General features: G+C 40.1%; 1 protein-coding gene across 2 annotated transcripts in view; it reads right to left on the bottom strand.

Annotated features, from left to right (window-relative positions):
- Nucleotides 1-16,518: 16,518 nt before the first annotated feature.
- The window catches only part of LOC101853226 (set1/Ash2 histone methyltransferase complex subunit ASH2), a gene marked incomplete in the record, with an annotated part of 112,975 nt that continues 109,179 nt past the window's right edge, over nt 16,519-20,314 (bottom strand). For both annotated transcript variants that reach the window (XM_035968204.1, XM_035968205.1), the window contains 2 exon segments: nt 16,519-18,059; nt 19,279-19,338. In XM_035968204.1, coding sequence (XP_035824097.1) covers nt 17,964-18,059; nt 19,279-19,338 — 156 coding nt within the window.

Genomic DNA, 20,314 nt, shown 5'->3' with positions numbered 1-20,314 from the left:
TCTGCTCAGCTGCTACTTGCTGTTGCAACTCTCTGAAGACCAGCTCTGGTTTTTAAATGAATCACGTACGAACAACTTTTTTGACCAGTTTTGAAAAGCTGCTATTGATGTGCTAGTGTAGTTGAAGGTCTACCCCACTTCGATAGTCTGCCGTAAGTCTTGCCAGATGGACCACGGTCTACTGTGTTCTAAGTGGTCTAGCGTAGGATGTCCCGCCGGCCTTAATGGCCATGATAAGAAAAGCCCTGGGGGCATTTAATCCCTATGTGGTGGCGTTGCGCAATTGCGGTGTGTGGGTGTATGGTTGGATTGCGTCATTTTGCAGTGTTGTTTAAATCAAAGAATTTTGCTGTTATAAAAATTATGATTAACCAGTAAGTCGCGACAGCAAATGACCAGGCATGATTATCCCCCTCCCCACCCCACCCCAACAAATTACTGCCAACAAAACATTTTGATATGGCAAATGACAGTCCCCTAGCCTGTATACCAGAAACATTGCGGGAGACCTTCACCTAAACCAATTGTTGTACCAGTCCAGCAGTTGACCTTCAACTAAACCAGCACTTACTTTTCTACATTTTTTAATGCTATAAAACACTTAAAGGTAGTCTTTTGTCTTCTTTGCAAGTAGTCTACTTTGAATCATCATTGTGTTTAGGTCAAAACTTAATTTGTATGATTTTTTAAAATTAAAGGGTGTCAATTTAGGTGTCAGAAAAAGAGATTAGATGTTTTGCTATTGCATTTGCTGTACTTCGATTCTTGGTCATACTTCTTAGTAGTAATCTTACTTTTGCTATTGAAGAGCCAGCCCGATATTCTACCCCTGGGAATGGTCTTAAAAATGTGTTTTTCTATTATGGTAAGTTGACTAAGATTCATGTACATGAAACGGGATCCAGATATTGTACATCTGTTCTAGAACTATCTAAAGTATACCAATCTTGAGTCTTGTGGTGTCTGTGTTCCATTTTGCTTTGGGGTTAAAGAGTCGATAGGGTGAAGGAAGGTAAAAATCTATTGAGGAAATGTTCACACGATGAGCGTGATTGTGATTGCACTTAGTTAAGTTCTTATTTTACCCCGCTATTGAATATTATTTGCTAAATGGTCTCTAAAATTCAAATGGTTCTAGTAAAAAGTGAGAAACTGTTAACACTCAACAGAATTACATCAAATACAAGTATTCAAGCCAGCTTTCTCTTCTTGCTTTTCATTTTAGGAAATACAAAATGTCAAGGGTTACTAAAGTGGGGGGGGGGGTTGTTCTGGAAGTCTACTTTTATATTGAAAATGTGACTGGCTACTGTTGTGAGGGGCAAGAAAAAAAATTGCTTGTAATTCTTGTTAAATATTAATGCAAGGGATGTCAAAATTTAAAAAAAATGCAGCATTGTATGTTTTCACAAGAAGCATAAAACTTTTCAGTCAGATCTTAAAAATAAGATACACCACCACAGATAAGTTCAAGCTCTACAAAAAATCAGTGGCACAAATTAAGAGCTTACATTCTTCTCTGGCCAATACTAATATATCATGTATAACAAAACACAAACCAAACAAAGGGAATGACCTGAACAAATGGCAGACCATGTTTGAGGGAACTGTCTACTGTCAGAAGTTTTCTTTACATCCTGTACATCGGACCCTAGGATAACATTGTGACTGACTACTGTTGTGAGGGGCAGGAACAAGTGCCTGTGTGTATAGAGACAGGTCACAAGGTGAGGCCCCAGATACTGTAATTTCAAACACTAAAAATTTTGAGTTTTACCCTGTTGTCCTGGGGTCTGATATGCAGGATGTAAAGAAAACTTCTGACAGTTCCCTCAAACATGGTCTGCCATTTGTTCAGGTCATTCCCTCAGTGTGGCCTGTGTTTTGTTATACACGATATATTAGTATTGGCCAGAGAAGTATGTAAGCTCTTAATTTATGCCACTGATTTTTTGTAGAGCTTTAACTTATCTGTAGGGGTGTATATTTTATTTTTAAGATCTGACTGAAAAGTTTTATGCTACTTGAATTACTTGAATATAGAACAGAGGTCTTAGGATGAAGGGATGCTCCATGCTTCCTCGCCCCCTCTTCCCTCTTCATGAGGGTCTATTTCAGTATGGGCAGACAGATTGTCTCCATCATCAGCTGGTTGGTGTAGTGTCTGATGGGGTCACGCAGCCTGGTCCTCCTACCTTCACCAGGCTGCACTCCTTTCGCACTCACAACCTCCTTCGTGAAGGAGTCCTCGTCATGGCTGCTGGCTAAGTTTTCTCGGACAAGGGCTACTACAGTTTGAAGGTCACGGGTAAGCACTCCCTCTGTGTTTGCTGAGCGTGCTAGCTTATCTGCTCTTTCTTTTCCCTTGACTCCTGCATGACCTGGGCAGAAGATGTTTTACGAAATGTTTTATGCTTCTTGAGGAAACATACAATATTGCAATTTTTTAATGTTGACATCCCTTGCATTAACATTTAACAAGAATTACAAGCTATTTTTTTTTTTTTAAGGAATGTCCAAGACTAGAAAAAGGATGCATTCATTGTGTGTACTTGCAGTACTTGCTGTGAACATACCTTGTTTAGAAATATGAAATCAGTGATTCAGAGGATATCTGAATAAGCATGCCAAAGCTCAGTACAAGAAGTATTATTAGACAAGTTTCTTTGAACTTAAGAGGTACCATCATATGGTTACCTTTATAATGCAACTAACATCATTCATAGTGCTGCATAATGTACCACTGAATCAATTTGGAATTATTAATAAATGTAATGACGGAATAAGTAGAAATGCTTCATTAGAGTTGGAAGAAAAAACTGATTTGAGTGGTGCTTTTGATTGTTGTGGAACCTCACCTTTGACCCTGCTTTTATGCCTCACAGTTGTGTTTTGAATTTGCATATATATATAATAGATCCTATTATTGTCATCTGTGTAGTCATATACCCAGACTGGAAGCCGAAGTATTACTCCTGCAGAGCACATTTTATCAATCATGTATTACTTGGAGATTTTTCTTTGAGTGAGAAAAAAAAAATCCTTGTCCGGCTCTTGTCGTCTTGTGAAAAAATCTTTTAATGGTACTTTCATCGGTTGGAGATGCTTCAGTTTTTTTGTGTAAATTTTAAAAAGTCAACCTAATTTTCTTAGTTTAGTTTCTGTTGCTGTTGCTTGTGTTGTGGTGCATCAATCAGCTTTAGTTTATGCCTGATGGATTCTGCCGTATTGCTCTACTATGTGTTGTGACTTGTGAAGGATTAAAACATGTCAAAAAATCGGGTTGACTGTTTGATGTCACCCAAAACAGACACGAAATGGTTTATTCTTTTTGAAATTGAGTGAATTTTTCAGTTTTATTCAGTATTGAAATTCAGAGACTTTTCTGAGTTTGAAAAGAGATTTACGACTACAAGTTTGTTTTTCTTGCGTTGCAAGAGGAAACCATTTGAATGTTCAAGGGAAAGTGCATCATATCTGGGAGAAGTTTTGATGTATGACACGTCTTTGCTATTTGTTTATAGCAACTGTTTCTGTAATCTACAGAATCAAATGAAATTGATGACTTAATATAAATCTCAATAGTAAATACATTTTTTGTTTAACAGAATGTGAAAAAGGTTCACCAAGAAATAGCTGAAATGAGTAATCTTCGTCAACTTTTGATAAAGACTTAGACAGCCACTTTATTGCCTGTAATAATTAACATGTTGTTAAAACTAAACATATTTTATGTATGAATTCCAAAGTTACATTCTCTGAGGCCTTTGATGTACTCTCATGAAAGTTTCTCAAGGTGTGATGTTGAATTTGTTTCGTGTTAAATAAAGATGTATCCAGGAATTTATAAGAATTTCTGAGAATCTTGTCTTTTATGTTAAGACTAAATGTGCAGGTTGTGAAAACTTAGTTACCATCTGTAAGCTGTCCATTAGCCAGAATGCTGCCTTACCCCCCACGGTGCCTTTGACTGAAGTGTCTTTAGGCCGTTCCCAAAGGGGGACATTAACATGTTCTTATGCACGGTAGAATTGTAAATGGGCTGATTCATCAATTTCATGCTCGTGACTGCTTGAACTGCAACAGGAAACTGCTGTTTTTTTCTTTCCTATTTCCTTACTATCGTCATTTGCCCTCTACTTCTTTTGTATGTTTGTCACACTCTTGTGACCCGCTATTTCTGGAGTGCCTTGATAGTCGAAGCAGACTTTGTGCTGTTGAATCTAGAAAGGTGAGCAGAGTAAGTAAGCCTGTAACTACTGTAAGGACTTCTCTGTTGACATCCACCCCTTGGCGCTCATATGACCTTATGCAGTTGTGAGCGCTGTAAAACCTTTATTTAAAAAAAAAAGAAAAGATTGCTTCCTTTACACACCTCGTCGCCTTCTGGCTTTAACCATGTATCCACCAAATTAGGTCAACCACGTCTTTTGTCTGAAAATATTTATAATTCACAACAGTGATTGAAAATGATAATACTAAAATTGCTAAAAAGAATACTCTATACAACATTTAAAGCAATTTTAATTTTAGGATATGACATAATCAGAAAGAAATTACTTTTTTCTTCCCCATCATAAAGTGTTTGACCTAATTTGGCGTACCCATAGAGATTATCTATTATTAGACAGACTATATATTATAATATTTGAAGGGCACGAGGGAAAAACCAGCGATGCCAGGTAGGCCTATGTATTTCCAATTCCGAGATAATTGAAAAACTAACATAAAAGACTGATTACTTTTTCTGCCACAATGATCTCTCCACTGTCTACATTAACTTCAAGTATGACCTTGCCACTTGTGTTGACATTGAGGAATGTTCACAGTCCTCGTGTAATAGGTGTTTCGGTGAGAGCAAAATAGAAAAATTATGTAGCAAACTGACAGCGCTGGTTTTCCCTTGTAGGCTGTTGGCAAGGTCTCCATTCTCTAAGAAGTCAATGAATTGTGAGCTTCTTTACTCATTTGTGAATACAAACAAAACTAAATGATTCGAACATAAAAATGGCTTGCCATTTTGTAATATTATTACTATGTTTATTTTTATTTGATTTAATACTCATTTTTGGATGACGACTCTTGAGTCATCTGACTTTTGTGTGTACATGTACTTGGTCCTCCAAAATGGGACAATTCAGAGAAAAGCTGTCGGGCGAGAGCACCTTAATAAAGACCTTCATGTCTGCATATTAGGCAGCTTTGATGGTCAGCGGGCTCTTATGGGGTTTCAGGGGCTGGAGTTTTGCAGTGCGCTTCTTTTACACCGGCTTCACAGTGATCACGGTGTGAAACGAACCATTTTAGCTCTCCCTATACTGCATTAGCTGTGGGTGGGCCCGTATGCAGATTTCAAGCAGAGGTCGAGTGGGTATAAGTTATAAGGCAGGAGACACGGTAGTACAGTTTAAAGTTTTCTGACACATTCTGGAATACTATGTGAAGCAGAGAGGGTTTCCGAAGAGCTGTCTTGAATTGCTCCGCCCAACTGGCTGGCATATCTACAGTGACCTTCTCATTCACCACTGCTATGTCTCTGTCACATTCTATGTAGCTGTGGCCTCTCTCTAGAAACGAGATTTTCACTTTTTTCCTACCTTTCCTGGTGGACAACAACATGATAGAGAAACCAGATCACCGTCCATTTCTTGTTCTGGCCTGCGCACAAGTCACTTTAGTTGGCAGAATGTGTAGAAAGTAATGTAGCAGCATGCTGGCCACATCGTCTCCACCCTTTTTGCTGACTGTCTCGTAACAGCCTACATGTGTACTGTTTCATCATTTAGAGAGTAGATATTAAAGGAGTAGAACGACCGCTGCCACGATTGTACAGATCGTTTGCTGAGATGTTTAAGCAGCTCAAGTTCTTCGAAAAAAAAGCAAGGGTTAGCGTAACATGGCTGCTCGATGAATGATTTTTCCGTTTAGCAGCGCATAAATATATATATATAAGACCAGTGCAGGGGTTCGAGCCTCAGCTCAGGCTAACGTTGTGTCCTTGACTTAGGAAAGTCACTTTACATGAATTTCCTGTTTGGCTCGGTCCTTTCGGGGATGGACGTTAAACTCGGAGGTCTCACCTCTTAAATAAATAACCTAATAGTGTTGACAGGGGCGTTAAACCTATACCATTTCGTCATTTTTCTCTGGACTGAAATATAGTCACTGGTTGGTCAGAAGGGACGCAACAAAGAAATGTGTGCTTGACATCGCTGGTTTTTCCATGGTTGACATCCTGATATCGCTGGTTCTTCCATTGTGGGCTATTTTTTCTAGCTCTAACTCTCACAAAGACTGGAAGCGCTGTTTTTTTTCTGTACGTGACCTAGATGGACTAAAGCAGACCTGCAAGGCATCATGCTGGGACATTAACCCAGAAAATGACAACAACAACACCCCCCCCCTCCCCGACATCAGTGGATTTTCCTTGTGCTATTCATAAGAGGGGGTGAGATGTAAAACGCGCTAAGCGACACTTTGAAGAAAAAAAATTGAGATTTTCTCGGCTATACTATAAATGCACATTGTTACCGGCAATCAGATGCACAATGTGTTTTCGGCCAAAACTCAACACATCCTTCATAAAAGCCGCCCGAAAATCGTATTTTAATGCATTTTTACGTTTACGCATTTTTTAAACGCTGATTTTCTCCAAATGCGAAATGGATATTGTGGGGTTTGCATCCCAGCTTCTCATATATTATGTGCAAACAGTACTGTACTATTAGTACATGTATCAGTAATAATGATAGGTTGCATCATATAGTGCATATTAAGGGGGGGGGGGGGGGGGGCGCCACCCTCTCAAATTTGATTGCGGATTTTAAGCCTCCTTACTATGCTTGTTATATGTGTAGTTTGGTAAAATTCGGTCCAGTAATAAGCGGCATAAGAACCACCCCCCCCCCCCCCCCCCCCCCCTTAAGCATCCATGTCTGAAAGTAGAATTTATAGACTCTACAATTTGTAGAGCACACCTTATTCCTGTATGTGTTACGAGAGAACATAGATTGCTGGATTTCTGTTCCATTTTGAAAACGGAACTCAAAATGTTCGTCCTCCTGTGATGGGGATTAGATTGAGTGATGGAAATGTGATGCTCTTGAATTGTTTAGACTTCTGTCTACCTTGCCAAGACAGACGTATAGAAGTACATCATACATGTAGCAGATCTTGGACCTAGGACGAAGGCCAAATGTCACTGCAAGATGCAGAAAGAGACACCTAAAGGGATGGGTTGGTAGGTAGGGCACATCATGTACTGAGATGCCATCTAAGGTTGTGTGTTAGAAAGAGAATTTAAGACGGAAGGAATAAGAAGGGGTGGGCACAAGTGTCGCATTTGGATGATTCTGACACACAACAAGATCACAATGTCACTCTGCGCACTAGCAGAAAGAGTCCTACCAGAGAACCAATGCGGTTTCAGATCAAACCGCTCAACAATGGACATGATCTTTTTTATTCGTCAACTACAAGAAAAATGCAGGGAACAACAACTGCCATTACATACTGCGTTCGTCGATCTGGTAAAGGCTTTTGATACAGTCAGTAGATCAGGACTGTACATGGTGCTTGGAAAAATTGGCTGTCCCCCAATACTGCTACAGCTCATCATCTCATTCCACGAAGATATGAAGGCCACCATTCAGTTTGACGGTTCAACATCAAACAGTTTCAACATCAATATCGGAGTAAAGCAAGGTTGTGTCTTAGCATCAACCCTTTTTAGCATTTATTTTGCTGTCTTACTGCAACACGCATTCAAAGAGTCACCAGGAGATGTCTTCCTCCACTGGACAACTGATGGGTCGCTCTTCAATCTCGCTCGACTCAAGGCCAAGACCAAGATTAACAAAACAACAGTACGAGACCTTCTCTTCGCCGATGGTGCTGCTCTTGTTGCTCACAGTGAATCAACCCTACAAACCATGATGGACTGCCTATCAACAGCATGGAAGGTCTTTAGCTTGGTCATCAGTGTTAAGAAAGCAGTTATCCTTACCCAAGAAGGTGCAGAGCAGAGCCACATATGGCTGAACGACAAGGAACTTGAGACAGTGGACAAGTTCTGTTACCTGGGGTCTACCATCAGCTCTGCTACATTACTTGATTATGAGATCAACACCAGGATAGGGAAAACAGCAACCACTTTTGGAAGGCTGACAAAACGAGCATAGGAAAACAAAAGATTAACCATCAAAACAAAGATCAAGATTTACGAAGCATGTGTCCTCAGCACACTCCTTTAAGGATCTGAAACACAGACATTGTACAGCAGACAAGAAAAGCGTCTCGACATTTTCCATCTCAGATGCTGCCGCAAGATCTTAGGCATTTCGTGGCGTGACAAGGTTATAAGTGTTGAAGTATTGGCAAGGGCAAACCTCCAGAGCATGACAACTATCCTAAGTTTAAAAAGATTGAGATGGCTTGGCCATGGCAAGAGAATGGACGACAACCGGATTCCGAAGCAACTTAATCTCTATGGAGAACTTGCCCAGGGAAAGAGACCAAGAGGAAGACCAAAATTGAGGTACAAGGACACCTGCAAAAACAGCTTATCTGAGCTTGGGGTAGATGTTAACATCTGGGAAGAAATAGCTGAGGACAGGAAAACATAGAGGAAAATGATAAAGGAAAGAACTATAACTATAATGCTAGAGAGCAGCCTTAGAAACAACCAGGCTGAGAAGCGCCAACGACGAAAGGAAAACAGCGAAAATACAGAGCTTCGATCTACGACACTGACATGCAAGCACTGCGACAGAGTCTTCGCTTACTTCAAATATAGGAAGAATTAGCCATGAAAGAAGCTGCATGAAGACAACCTTGAGACCATCTTAAGCTAAATTGACCGTCTGCATAGACGAAAAGAGCCATACATAATATCTGCTCACTGGAAGCAGCTGGGAAACCGGCGAACTAGCTTTTTTTACTGCTGAGGTAAAAATCAATGGCTTTCACTTTCTTTGCTCGAACATTAAAGTACACTCCCAGAAGCTATAAATTTATTCATGAATGACATTTGTCTGTTCGTCTGGACTTAATATTAAAAAAGGAAGAGAGAGAGAGAGAGAGAGAGAGAGAGAGAGAGAGAGAGAGAGAGAGAGAGAGAGAGGGGGGGGGGGGGGGGCAGAGAGACAGGGAGAAAGAGAAGTTAATCATTCTTTTGCTATTATAAGTTAGTATTACTATTAAGGTAGCCTGGTTCTGTCTACCCCTTTTACAACTTACATTGCAAACTGCACTTTTTTGGCAGGTCCGACTGAAACATGACCGGAGTCAAGTCTGTCAAGGTTCTATCGTATTGTTTTAGCGGGTGTATGAGTGGGTGCTTGTCAAGGGTTCTGGTATGGCCTGCTCTTTTTATTTCTCTTTGAAGTTATTGTTATCCTTTTTTATGCTCCTAACAAAATATGGCCAACGATTGAAGAACCTACTTGAAATAATCTGTCTGGTTTGGTTTTTGCACAGTGATTGCAGCTTAAATCGAAAACAGATCAACACATTTTTTAGCAAAGAAAATTGCTTACACTTACTGATGATAGGAAGAAGGTGTCAAACTATTTAGATCTAAGATGATTTTCATGATTAAAATGTATAAGATAAAAATACATTGTTTACTATGTGCCCTAAACCAAAATCAGCCGTCATGATTTTACATTGAAACAAAATAAGGTAAAGACAGGCTTGACAGCAAGACATTGGAAGATCAAGCAACAATTTAATATTGAAGTCTCTGCAATCAGGAAGTGAAACAGGGATTTATTGAGACAGAAAAAAGGTTAAGAGACGATGCACACGTTGAAAGAACCAAACGGAAGGGAAGAGACGGTAGGCGTACTAGGCCTAGATCTATTCTCAAGGTACGCGCTAAAAACTGTCACTCCTGTGTGGGTTGTACTTTAGATTCTAATTTTAATGTACAATGTTTCAATGGTAGCCTATCCCACCTGTTCTCGCTGCGTCCCGGAGGTCCGATGGTAACAGGAGAAAGGCCAAGCCTAAGGTAACAGGAGAAGAGAGGGAAGTATGCCGTTCTCAAGAGTTTGGAAGAACATGAAAAATTGGGTGCTTTGCTGCAGGTGTTGCACCACCGTAGACGAAACTCTGGATCTAGAGGAGGAAATCAAGGAGCCGGAAGTCTGTCGTGACCCTGAAGAGGTTTTGGGAAAGCCACAGAACACGAGCTCCGATGAAGACTTGTATCGACACGCCATTATTCCACCGGTCGGCGAAAACAGGATTCTCAGGATGGTGTCGATACGGACGTGTCAAAGGGAGAAGTAGAGGCTCAAGAATCCACATCCGATTCGTCTGCTTCTGATGGCACGTATGCGTGCGCCGATTGTTCTAGCTCGCTGCAATCTTTTGCGAGCTTAGAGGAAGATAGAGCATCATCCCATCTAGATCTAGATCTTTTTTGGCTTTTCAACGAGAGCGGAAGCAAAGAGAAAGACTTCCCGGAAACCCAAGAAGAAGCCGGAACTTGGCCAGAGGAGATTGAGCCAGAGGACAGAGACTCCATTCTTGAGTCCGTCCCGGCTCTCTTCGCTCTGTGCAGTTTTTAGACGTCCGTTTCCCCCTAATGAAGACACCCAGAGTTTGCCGAAGTCTCCCTGACCAACTCTGCACAATAAATCAGTTATAAAATATATACCGCTAGGTTACTGTAGGCCAGTTTAAATTTCTTCACTTCGAGTTCAGGGAACTGAAGCTTACTCTGGAGGAAGCCCAGATGGCGGAACCCCAATAAGTCTAAACTTTTTTTTAACGGTCCTTTTTAGGGCCACCAAAATATCTAACCTGTGAAAGGTTTTGCATTATTTATTTAATCTTATTCTCATGACAAATTGTTGGTAGATCAAGTGGTAGTCGGAACAGAGCTTAACTTTGAACGTTTTTTAAAACTTATAATCTTCTTGACAAATCTTCTGAATTTCTATTCTCCACGGCTTGTAGTGTTGTCGCTCTCCAAGTCTCTCACCTTTAGTTTTACTCCCCCCCCCCCCACGAAACACAATTTTCTATTGTATATCAATCAACAATTCCTCAACCCCAACTCCACCCCTCTTTTATTTTTCCATGGTAGCACTATGAAACAAATAGTCTAGTAGATTCTAGGCAACAGGTATCATTTTACTTGTCTTAGCATCTGTTTCTTATCACCTATAGAAGATCTAGGTTATGTTAGTTATACATAGGCATTGCGCGGCCAGCAGACGATATCCTATTACTATTATATAGATATCCAACTGGACTCACACAGATCGGTTAATTATGTGGGTATTGTGTGGTCGGCGAACGATACTTATACAACGGTGAAAATCAAACGTCCACCCGCTGATCCAGTTCATAACCAACTGTACCATTGTGAGTTGTCCAGACAGATGGGAATTCTTTATCACCCATTCGTAACCAGCATTGAAGCTTTGTTTTTCGAGTTTGAGTAAAGAGAAGCACATCGACACAACAGAGGTCATTTAGTGCAGGGGAAAAATAAGACAGACAGAAACATCAGAGAGAGAGAGAGAGAGAGACAGAAACATCAGAGAGAGAGACAGAAACATCAGAGAGAGAGACAGAGAGAGACAGAGAGAGAAAGGGAGACAGACACACACAGAGAGAGAGAGAGAGAGAGAGAGAGAGAGAGAGAGAGAGAGAGAGAGAGAGAGAGAGAGAGAGAGAGAGAGAGAGAGAACCTACTACTGTACTAGTGGCATGCTTCAACCACCCGCTGAAGCCTTGCACTGGTCTCAGTCCGCAGCACATCTCATACGTGGCCGACGTCTTTGGAAGAACAGTTAGGCTTTTGCTCTCACGCGCAAAAGACAAGAGTTTAATGCATGCGTGGGAAAGTCTACTCTATCAAATTATATCTCCTCCTTCCTGTTAGGCTGGTACACCACTCAGCCCTTGGTTGCACTTGGTTGCTCCCGGCAGGCATGGTCAAAGTCAAAGTGGGATGTCTCCTACGTGATCTCACTTGCGTTAATGGGACTGTAAAACATTCCCGCTCAGTTTTATCTCATGTAGTAGTGTAGTCAGTAGACCTGGTCTTCAGGATAAAAGTTCTCCCGGTATCACGCGCGATCCCATACAATAATGCTTTGTTTGCCTCTTATCACCTTGACTATAGAATTGTAGACCAACCCGGTTAGAAACGTCCTCAACACAGACAGAGATCATCCTGGATACCCCCCCCCCCAAAAAAAAAAAGTCGAAATAAAGAAAATTATATGCCGGGTCAAGTGTGAAAGAACTGTGAAGATGCTCGGGACTACGAGCATGAAGTTCAAAGGTGTACAAAGTGGATTTAAACGTGGGCCGTCCACTTTCGGTCCAGTAAACACTTAAATACCATCTTCGTCGTTTAAGATAACACGGCGTTCATATACATGTATTGTATATTTTTGCAACTACATTATGAGTACACTCTCTGAATGGAACTGTCATATGTACTCGAAAACAGGCACATGTAACCATGTCATTACAAGCAACGTTGTTAGATGGAACACGGGCTCCGCTCCGTCATTAACGATTATGGTGCGCGTGACTGTGCTGTTATAATGTGTGTGGCTTTATTATATATTAATGTAGGCCATTGCATGACATTGAAAGAAAATGCCGATTGAGGACAAGGCAAGGACTATAGATTTGCTCTCTTTTGCATCTTGACTTGCTATACTCTTCTGATACTACATTGTAATTATTTCCGTCTTCGCTGCTTTTCTTTTTCTTGATCTTATACAACCCCTTAGCAGTTTCTTTCTCCTCCTCTAAATAGAGAGACCAATTTCCCGGACGAACGTGGTTGTCGTGTGAATGTGCCCAATGCTTCCATAAAGTCTTTCTACTTTCTGAGGAGTTTTGATGAACAATGGCTTCCAAAGGAAACTTGAAAATCTAATCTCACAATCATCGTGTTATTGCCTTGCACTATCCAATCACGCAGTATACCAATTTAAAGCTAAATGAATTCCGCATCTTCTGACTCATTAGTATTTCATTCATGTTTAGGGACAACCGAGGTATGGTCACTCACTCAAAATTGACCGTTAAAAATTAGGCGTGGCAAAATTGTGCGAAATCAAATAAACGTAAAATCATCTTACCACGTGCATTGAGGAGAATACATTTTATTGATAGGATAGACATGATAGCCTACATTGCATTCCCAAAGAATGGAGAATGTAGTCTCTGCAGTAAACAATATTTTATTACGATAGTTTCAAACAAAACGGAACACAGCAATCACAAATATCACGCAAAACTTGGACTTGACATAAATGTGCTCATTGTTATTTTGCCTAGGTGTAACTGGTTTTGTGTAAAGCACGAACCCTTTGGGAATCGATTCTATTAAATTTTGGACATAATTTATCTGTCATTTCATCCCAGATAGAGTAGCAAACAAAAGGTCTGAATTGGGAACAAAGTCGCTTTTCTTTATCTACTATTTCAAGGGACTTCACATAACTGTAGGATTCATATCGGGGCTACTTACTGGCGACCACTCCAACTTTGATCCGATTTGGTTTTCCAAGAATTGTCTAGTGGCATTGGCCCTGTGAGAAAGTGCTTTGCTTTGCATGGAAAGTCTACTTGAATGACACCATGACGAAAATAAAGGTAAGACATGACGTTTTAGCACTTGCGCAATGTTGTCCACTAAACCGTAGTAATAGTAAACCAAGCCATCCGGTGATTCTAACGAAGGCGGTTTTGTTCTTTCCACCCCTGACCATCCAAAAATATGGAAGTTTCGTGGTCTCTACTCCTCATTAACAGATGATTATGTTCGAAATTTAACCCAACACAGTCCATGTGCAAATAAGGTTTCGTGCTCTATACGAAACTAATTGCTCCTAAACAAAAACTAAATTGTACTAATGAGCGCGTGTAATGGTAAGTCCATGCTTTGCGTGCTATTTGTGACTGCTTTGCTTTCCAATCTATTTGAACATATCAGAAGATATTGTTCACTGCAGAGACAATGATATTTCTTCTCATTCGATATTCAATACATGTCCATTCCAACAACGTTGATGCACCTCAATACACACGCAAAGACACTTCCACGTTTCTTTGATTCCGCAGTTTTGCTAAGCCTGATTTTAAGGTCAATTTTGTTTGTCTTAATAGAGGTTTTTCGGCGCTCGCAACTGCATGTGAGCGCCAGAAGATTAGAGGTGCTACAAGAGAGTAACAAACATAAAAAAGAAAGAGGGGAGATAAGGACGATATGTTTGATTGGAAAGAAGAAGCAAACCACACCAGAGCACCCGCCAACCACCCACAAGGTCAATTTTGAGTGACCATACCTCTAATCGTCGTCTCTAATCATAGATGAACTATCCTACAACGGTGCGCCCTGGGGTTAATTTTGTACTACCGGGGTTGTATTCTTCACATTTTAGAATACAGTGGAACTCGGATTCAACGAGGTCGCCGGGCCGGACCTAAAACCTCGTTGAATCCGAGTGTTCGTTATAGCAAATATGAGGTTTTATGTAGATTATTACAGACACTGAGCACATAATGTGTAAAGAGGAGTAACAAGTAGTGTCTGAAAAGCCTGCACATTATGAGCGGTGTAAAAAAAAGACTAATTCGTTCAATTGCACCCCTGTGTCATCTCGAATGTTTGCCAAAAAGTTGTGTTGCTGTGTAGAGCCTAGCACACGGCAACTTTTAATTCCATTGACCAGCGCTCAATTCATTACGTAGATCTACGTCAATACTAGGGCCTAGCTTATATAATAATGATCAGTTCCTGAGGGGAAAAAAGACTGACGCGTTTGTATCTGCAACGTTCAACGCCCGTACGTACCGCTGGTGCCCCCCCCCCCCCTCCCCGACACAGTCACATGTGTTCAGGCCACCCATCCGACCCCGACACGCGCCAGAATATACATGTGCGTCTGCCAACAACGCATGTGTTGGTATGAAAAAAGGCCGCTGATTGGTCGCATTCAATCGGCTAAGTGAACAATAGTTCACGATGCAGGTGCAATGGAAGGTTTCCGGGAATAGATAAAGTTCTTTCTGGGAGAAAAATGAGCGAAGCCACGTCTGTGGGGGCTGTTTCCCCTGGAAGCGACATCGTCGAATCCAAGCTTGCTGATTTAAGTGCTCGTTGAATCCGGGTTATTTTGATTGATTTTAAAGAAGAAAAAAAACGGGGAATCTATCTCCTCTCGTTGAATCCGAGTTCTCGTTGAATCCGAGCTCGTTAAATCCGAGTTCCACTGTACTTCTCGTACGAAGATCTCTTTGAAACTTTCAGTATTTCTCAAAAAATCATTTTGATAGACTGCTATGCAAAGTGTACAAATCGGATTAACGAGTAAATTTCCTCTTTGGAAAGTGGTTTCCACGTCGTATGGATACAATTGTAAAACACGACGTACGGATAGGGTTAATCAGTCATATGATGCAGATTTCATTTAGCTTTAAATTGGTATAGGTACTGCGTGGGTGGGTAGTGCAAGGCTTTAACACGAAGATTGAGAGATTACATTTTCAACTTTCTTTTGGACGCCACTAAATAACAGATAAATATCATTCACAGCGCGTTCTTGTACACACACACACACACACACACACACACACACGCACACACACACACACTCATCGCAGACTTGTTGATCTTGAATTTGTTAAACAAGCAAGCGTTAAGTCTGTTGAGTCTAGTCTTTAATGTGACCATGGCTCTACTAAGTTACTAAACATTATCTTTGTGGATGTCATAGATGGTTGCCGGTATCCTTGTACATGTACATACGTAGCATTAGCATGGTTCTGTCTTTTTCCACTCGTTTTATTTTCTTGTTTTCAACAGATCATCTGTGCTAGTATTTTCCCTTTTATCCCAGTGACGTCCTTAGCATCCGAGTCTGTGGTGCGAGGGCAGTTGAAATACCGCGAGAGCCCCACAATAACGTTGTTTCCGGTACGCCTGTTAATAATCTTGTCTTGCAAAGAAGATGTTCCACGAGTTTTCCTGAAACTGTTGACGTTCTCTTTCCTTTGGTGAGAAAACGTTGTCCACATGTCACTCACTTACAGACACAGCAGTGTACTCACACCGCAAGCTTTATACACGTTCTTCTTTATTGTACTCAGCGGATGGTTGGAGGGCGTCCCTAGTAGGCACTACCTCTTTTCTCTCTTCTCTGTTTTTTTTTCTGTTTACCTGTCCTCTTTTACAGCACAAAATAATGGTAATGTGCTTTTCTTTACTCGTTCAAACCAAATGTTTCACAATTGTGGTGAAAATTCTAACATACGCACATCCAACTTAATTTAATAGCCGACTCAATGTTATGGAAGCTTTACCACTTCAGATGTTGAGCTCTCGATCATGGGTCTGTTTTATGTTGGCATGGCAGTGTATTTCGTGAACAGATTTGTATAAACGGCAAAGGAAGAATATAATAGAAAGCTTGATTTGTGCTGACGACAACAGACCAAACAACAGCAACAAAATACTCACAACCAGAAATAGCTATATCCAATATATAAAGAGTAGAAGATTTTTATTCACCAAATCCAAAGAGAACGTTTAAGGTGGGGCTTTTTCTCAAAATAAACTTTAAAAAGCATTGACTTTAATATCAGTGAATCATATGAAAGTTGGTACAGTCACAATGATCAAATCCTCTGATGAAAGAGGTTGTTGTTTTTCACAAGCATCCAGATTACACATGAACAATGCACTATAATAAACACAACAATAAACAAGACAATAATCTATCAAAAGTACAAATGATGATCTGCAACACGTCAAAACCAGACTTGAATTTGACATTACAACTAGAACAGTCTTGTTACCAGTGGGTATACCTCTGGAAAAGTGTAAACAAGATGAAAATTCTATAAAAATTGTGTGAAATATGCAGAGACATTTCCAATTGAACAAGGTTACACTCATTTCGCTGCAAGGTAAGAAATAAGATAAAAAGTTTGTATAAAAACTTTGTTATAAGTAATAAGTGTCTTATGCCTTTGTGAACACAGTTAAGCCAACACTTCAGGAGGCCAGGCTGCTTTCACCCTGCTTGTCGGGGCTAACCCTCCGAGGAATACGTCCCAGAAGAAGGACAAAGATTTCTGATAACATACATATAATTCCCCATGTGGAAATCATAATTGTCTTTTGAGTGTAAAGTGAAGGCTTTTACAAATACACCAAAGATGCTGTGGTGTCTCCCCGTTAAAGGCAACAACAGGGTAGTAAAAGTCCTTCACAAAAGGTGATATTATCGCATTAAAAAAAGCAACATTTTGAGGAAAAGTTTACATTTTTGTTCACACATATCCTTATAAGTTATAATTTCTACAAATCAAAAAAAGGTCATGGAATGAGTTTGAGCCTCATAATCTTTTCCTTTCTTTCTGGGACATTTAATAGATTTAAGACTTTATTTGAATTCTGAGTTGTTGCCAATCCAATATTTATACATGCACAACACAAAAACTAATGACCGATAAAAAAGAACACATTTTGAACTAAAGAAAACCCAAACAAACAAAAACATAGAGAAGAAAGAGGTAGTGATTATCATTAACCCAATAGGTCAAGTCCCAAGCACACACTTGAGGGTGAATAACTTTACCCTTCTGTGCACAAAACGCACAACTCAGGTCCTGTAGGCTCGAGGGCACAGGGGCCAAAAGGGCTAATCACGCGAACACAAAAATGAGTATAAGACAATAGCGACTGTTTTCCATATCATACCAAAGGCTTATGAATTCATGTAAGGATACAAGTGTAAATAGGAAGAGAATATGAAAAATGCCACATCCACAGTGAAATATACTAATGAAAAACACTAGTGACAAAGGAAGGCTTATGAAGAATAAATGGTCACATGTGTACATCGTGAATTCTCTGTCATTGATTGCCATTCAGTCTCTGATATCATGAAAACAGCAAGATTCCTAGGTAAATCTCATCATAGGAAGTCTGGTATATTGTCTTCATTCTCTACGTGATACATAATGTCTGCCAAGGCGTATTCCACATGGGCTTGCTCTGCAGCCGCTGAAATCTGGAAACAAGGACCAAAAAGAGGGTTACAAATCTGATCTTTCCTTTATGGACAATAGTCCCATTATGATGCTGGATGTTGCTGAAAAAAAAAGAAGAAGGAGTTCATGGCTCAAGTACAGAGTAGCCGCTTTTCCATTTCTCTCTGCAAGACCTCAATTTCTTCAACCAACAGGTAGGCCTTTTTATGGACTTAAGTAAACATTTCTTCTGGAGAATGGATTCTGCATCTTTGGAGGGGCTGCCTCCCATGATGTTTTTCACAAAGGTTCTCTACCTTTTACTAAAAAGAGTTTCCTGGGTTTCTGGCTGGAATTAATTTATTACACACAACAAGTATAGTTTTTTATAGGGCTCTCAACCTTTACACTTTCAACTGCACAGTATTTATAAGCGTTTATTACACTCAGTATGGCTGGCACCACAAAAATATAAAGATGAGAAAGAAAGAATACAGTCAATGATTCTTGGCAAGGATTCTGATTCTGCATGACAATCAAACTTTTCATGAATTTCTTCAAGGATAAGATTACAGTTACAAAGAATTTTTTTTTTCTCCAAATTGAAAGGTCACTATAGCCCTTTAGCATTAAATACATAGGTCTTCAAAATTATATTAAATTAAGCCAACTGAGCACTCTGAAAACCACATCCATCAAACACAAGAAAAGGAACCCCTGGAAGAGCAGTATGAAGAAATTACCACACTGGAACTTTTTAACGAATGCTTTTCTACCTCCTCCTTACACTGCTGCAAGCATACAGAGGAGGCTGTAGTAGCAGTGAATCTAGTGAGCTAAAGGTAAGAATAATAACAAGCATAATTATGTCGGTGGAAGGTCACTAGTCCGTATCTTTGCTCAAGGTACACCAACCAAGAAATGGCGCCTTTGTGAGATTGTCTGTATTAGTGTGATACTGTGTATAGCATGGCATTGATGAATTATTGTAAGTCGGTATTACATTAAGAATTGTACCCCAAATTACCCCATGGGATTAAAAAAAGGATTATTTCTTAAATTAAATATCATGTACCCACAGTAGTTATGTAGCCTTTCGTCACATGCTCAACAATTTTTTTGAGAAGGACAGGCTGGTTGTAGCTGATGTCCACTACTCTCATCAAAAACCCAGGCCAGACAAAAGCAAACAATGTTGAAGCTTTGCCGTGTTGAATACATGCATGTGTAAGTATAAATTATAAATCCTAGGACACTTACTGGCTTGTAGTCGACACCTTTTGGGGGATACCGGAATTTAGGTCCAAAGTTTGCTGTTACCTGAAAGACAGAGGATCACTATTTCTATAAATACAGATTATTTTGGACTATACTACATTGTCGCGCGCGCACGCACACACACACACACACATACACACGCAGATTAAGAACAAAACACAAGGGAACATCGTTCTAGTCCATTGGTAAGAGGTTGGACTTTCAACACAAAGTAGTGGGTGCCACTTCTGTTCCAGCTAACGGGATGTTATAAGTATGTTTAGGACACTTAACCATATTTTTAAAAAGTTACATCCATATACACATGGTCATATGGCAATTGGCACAGACAGAATATGTGAATAAAAGCAGTCTGCACTTAACAGGCTGCAGTATTGTACCGGTATGCTCCTCATGAGACAGACATGGAGCATGGGATTATGAAAAGGACATTTTTGTGAAGCCTTTTTGGGGTTACAAAACTATGACTTTTATATTACCCTTTTTATGGTGTGTCTTTCGATGTTAGTTTTATGGCTGTACAATTAAAAGTAAGGAAGTGATGTTTTAGTTTTAGTAAGTGTTTTACGGCACTTGCAACACAGCAAGGTCATATAAGTGCGGAACATTAGAGGTGTTACAAGAGAGTAACCCACAAAAAAAAAGGAGGAGAGATAAGGAAGATAGATGTTTAATAGGAAAGAAGAAGCAAACTACAAAAGAGCATCCGCCAACCCCCCACAGGAGTGATGGGCTTTTGAAAATATGCGTTATGAACTAATTACATATACCAATATTATTATTGCAAAAGACGTTTTAATCAGTTTAGTTTTAGTAGAGGTTTTACGGCGCTCGCAACAGCATAAAGTCATATGAGCGCCAAGGGGTGGATGTTAACAGAGAAGTCCTTTCAGGGAATCAGACTTACTCTGCTCACCTCTCTAGCTTCAACATCACAAAGTCTGCTTCGACTATCAAGGCACCCCTGAAATAGTGAGTCACAAGAGTGTGACAAACATACAAAAGAAGTAGAGGAAAA

This window comes from Aplysia californica, unplaced genomic scaffold, assembly GCF_000002075.1.
Source record: "Aplysia californica isolate F4 #8 unplaced genomic scaffold, AplCal3.0 scaffold00046, whole genome shotgun sequence".
In the NCBI taxonomy this organism is placed as follows: domain Eukaryota; kingdom Metazoa; phylum Mollusca; class Gastropoda; order Aplysiida; family Aplysiidae; genus Aplysia; species Aplysia californica.
Note: the sequence above shows the minus strand (reverse complement) of the source record. Positions and strands in the feature narration are given on the sequence as shown.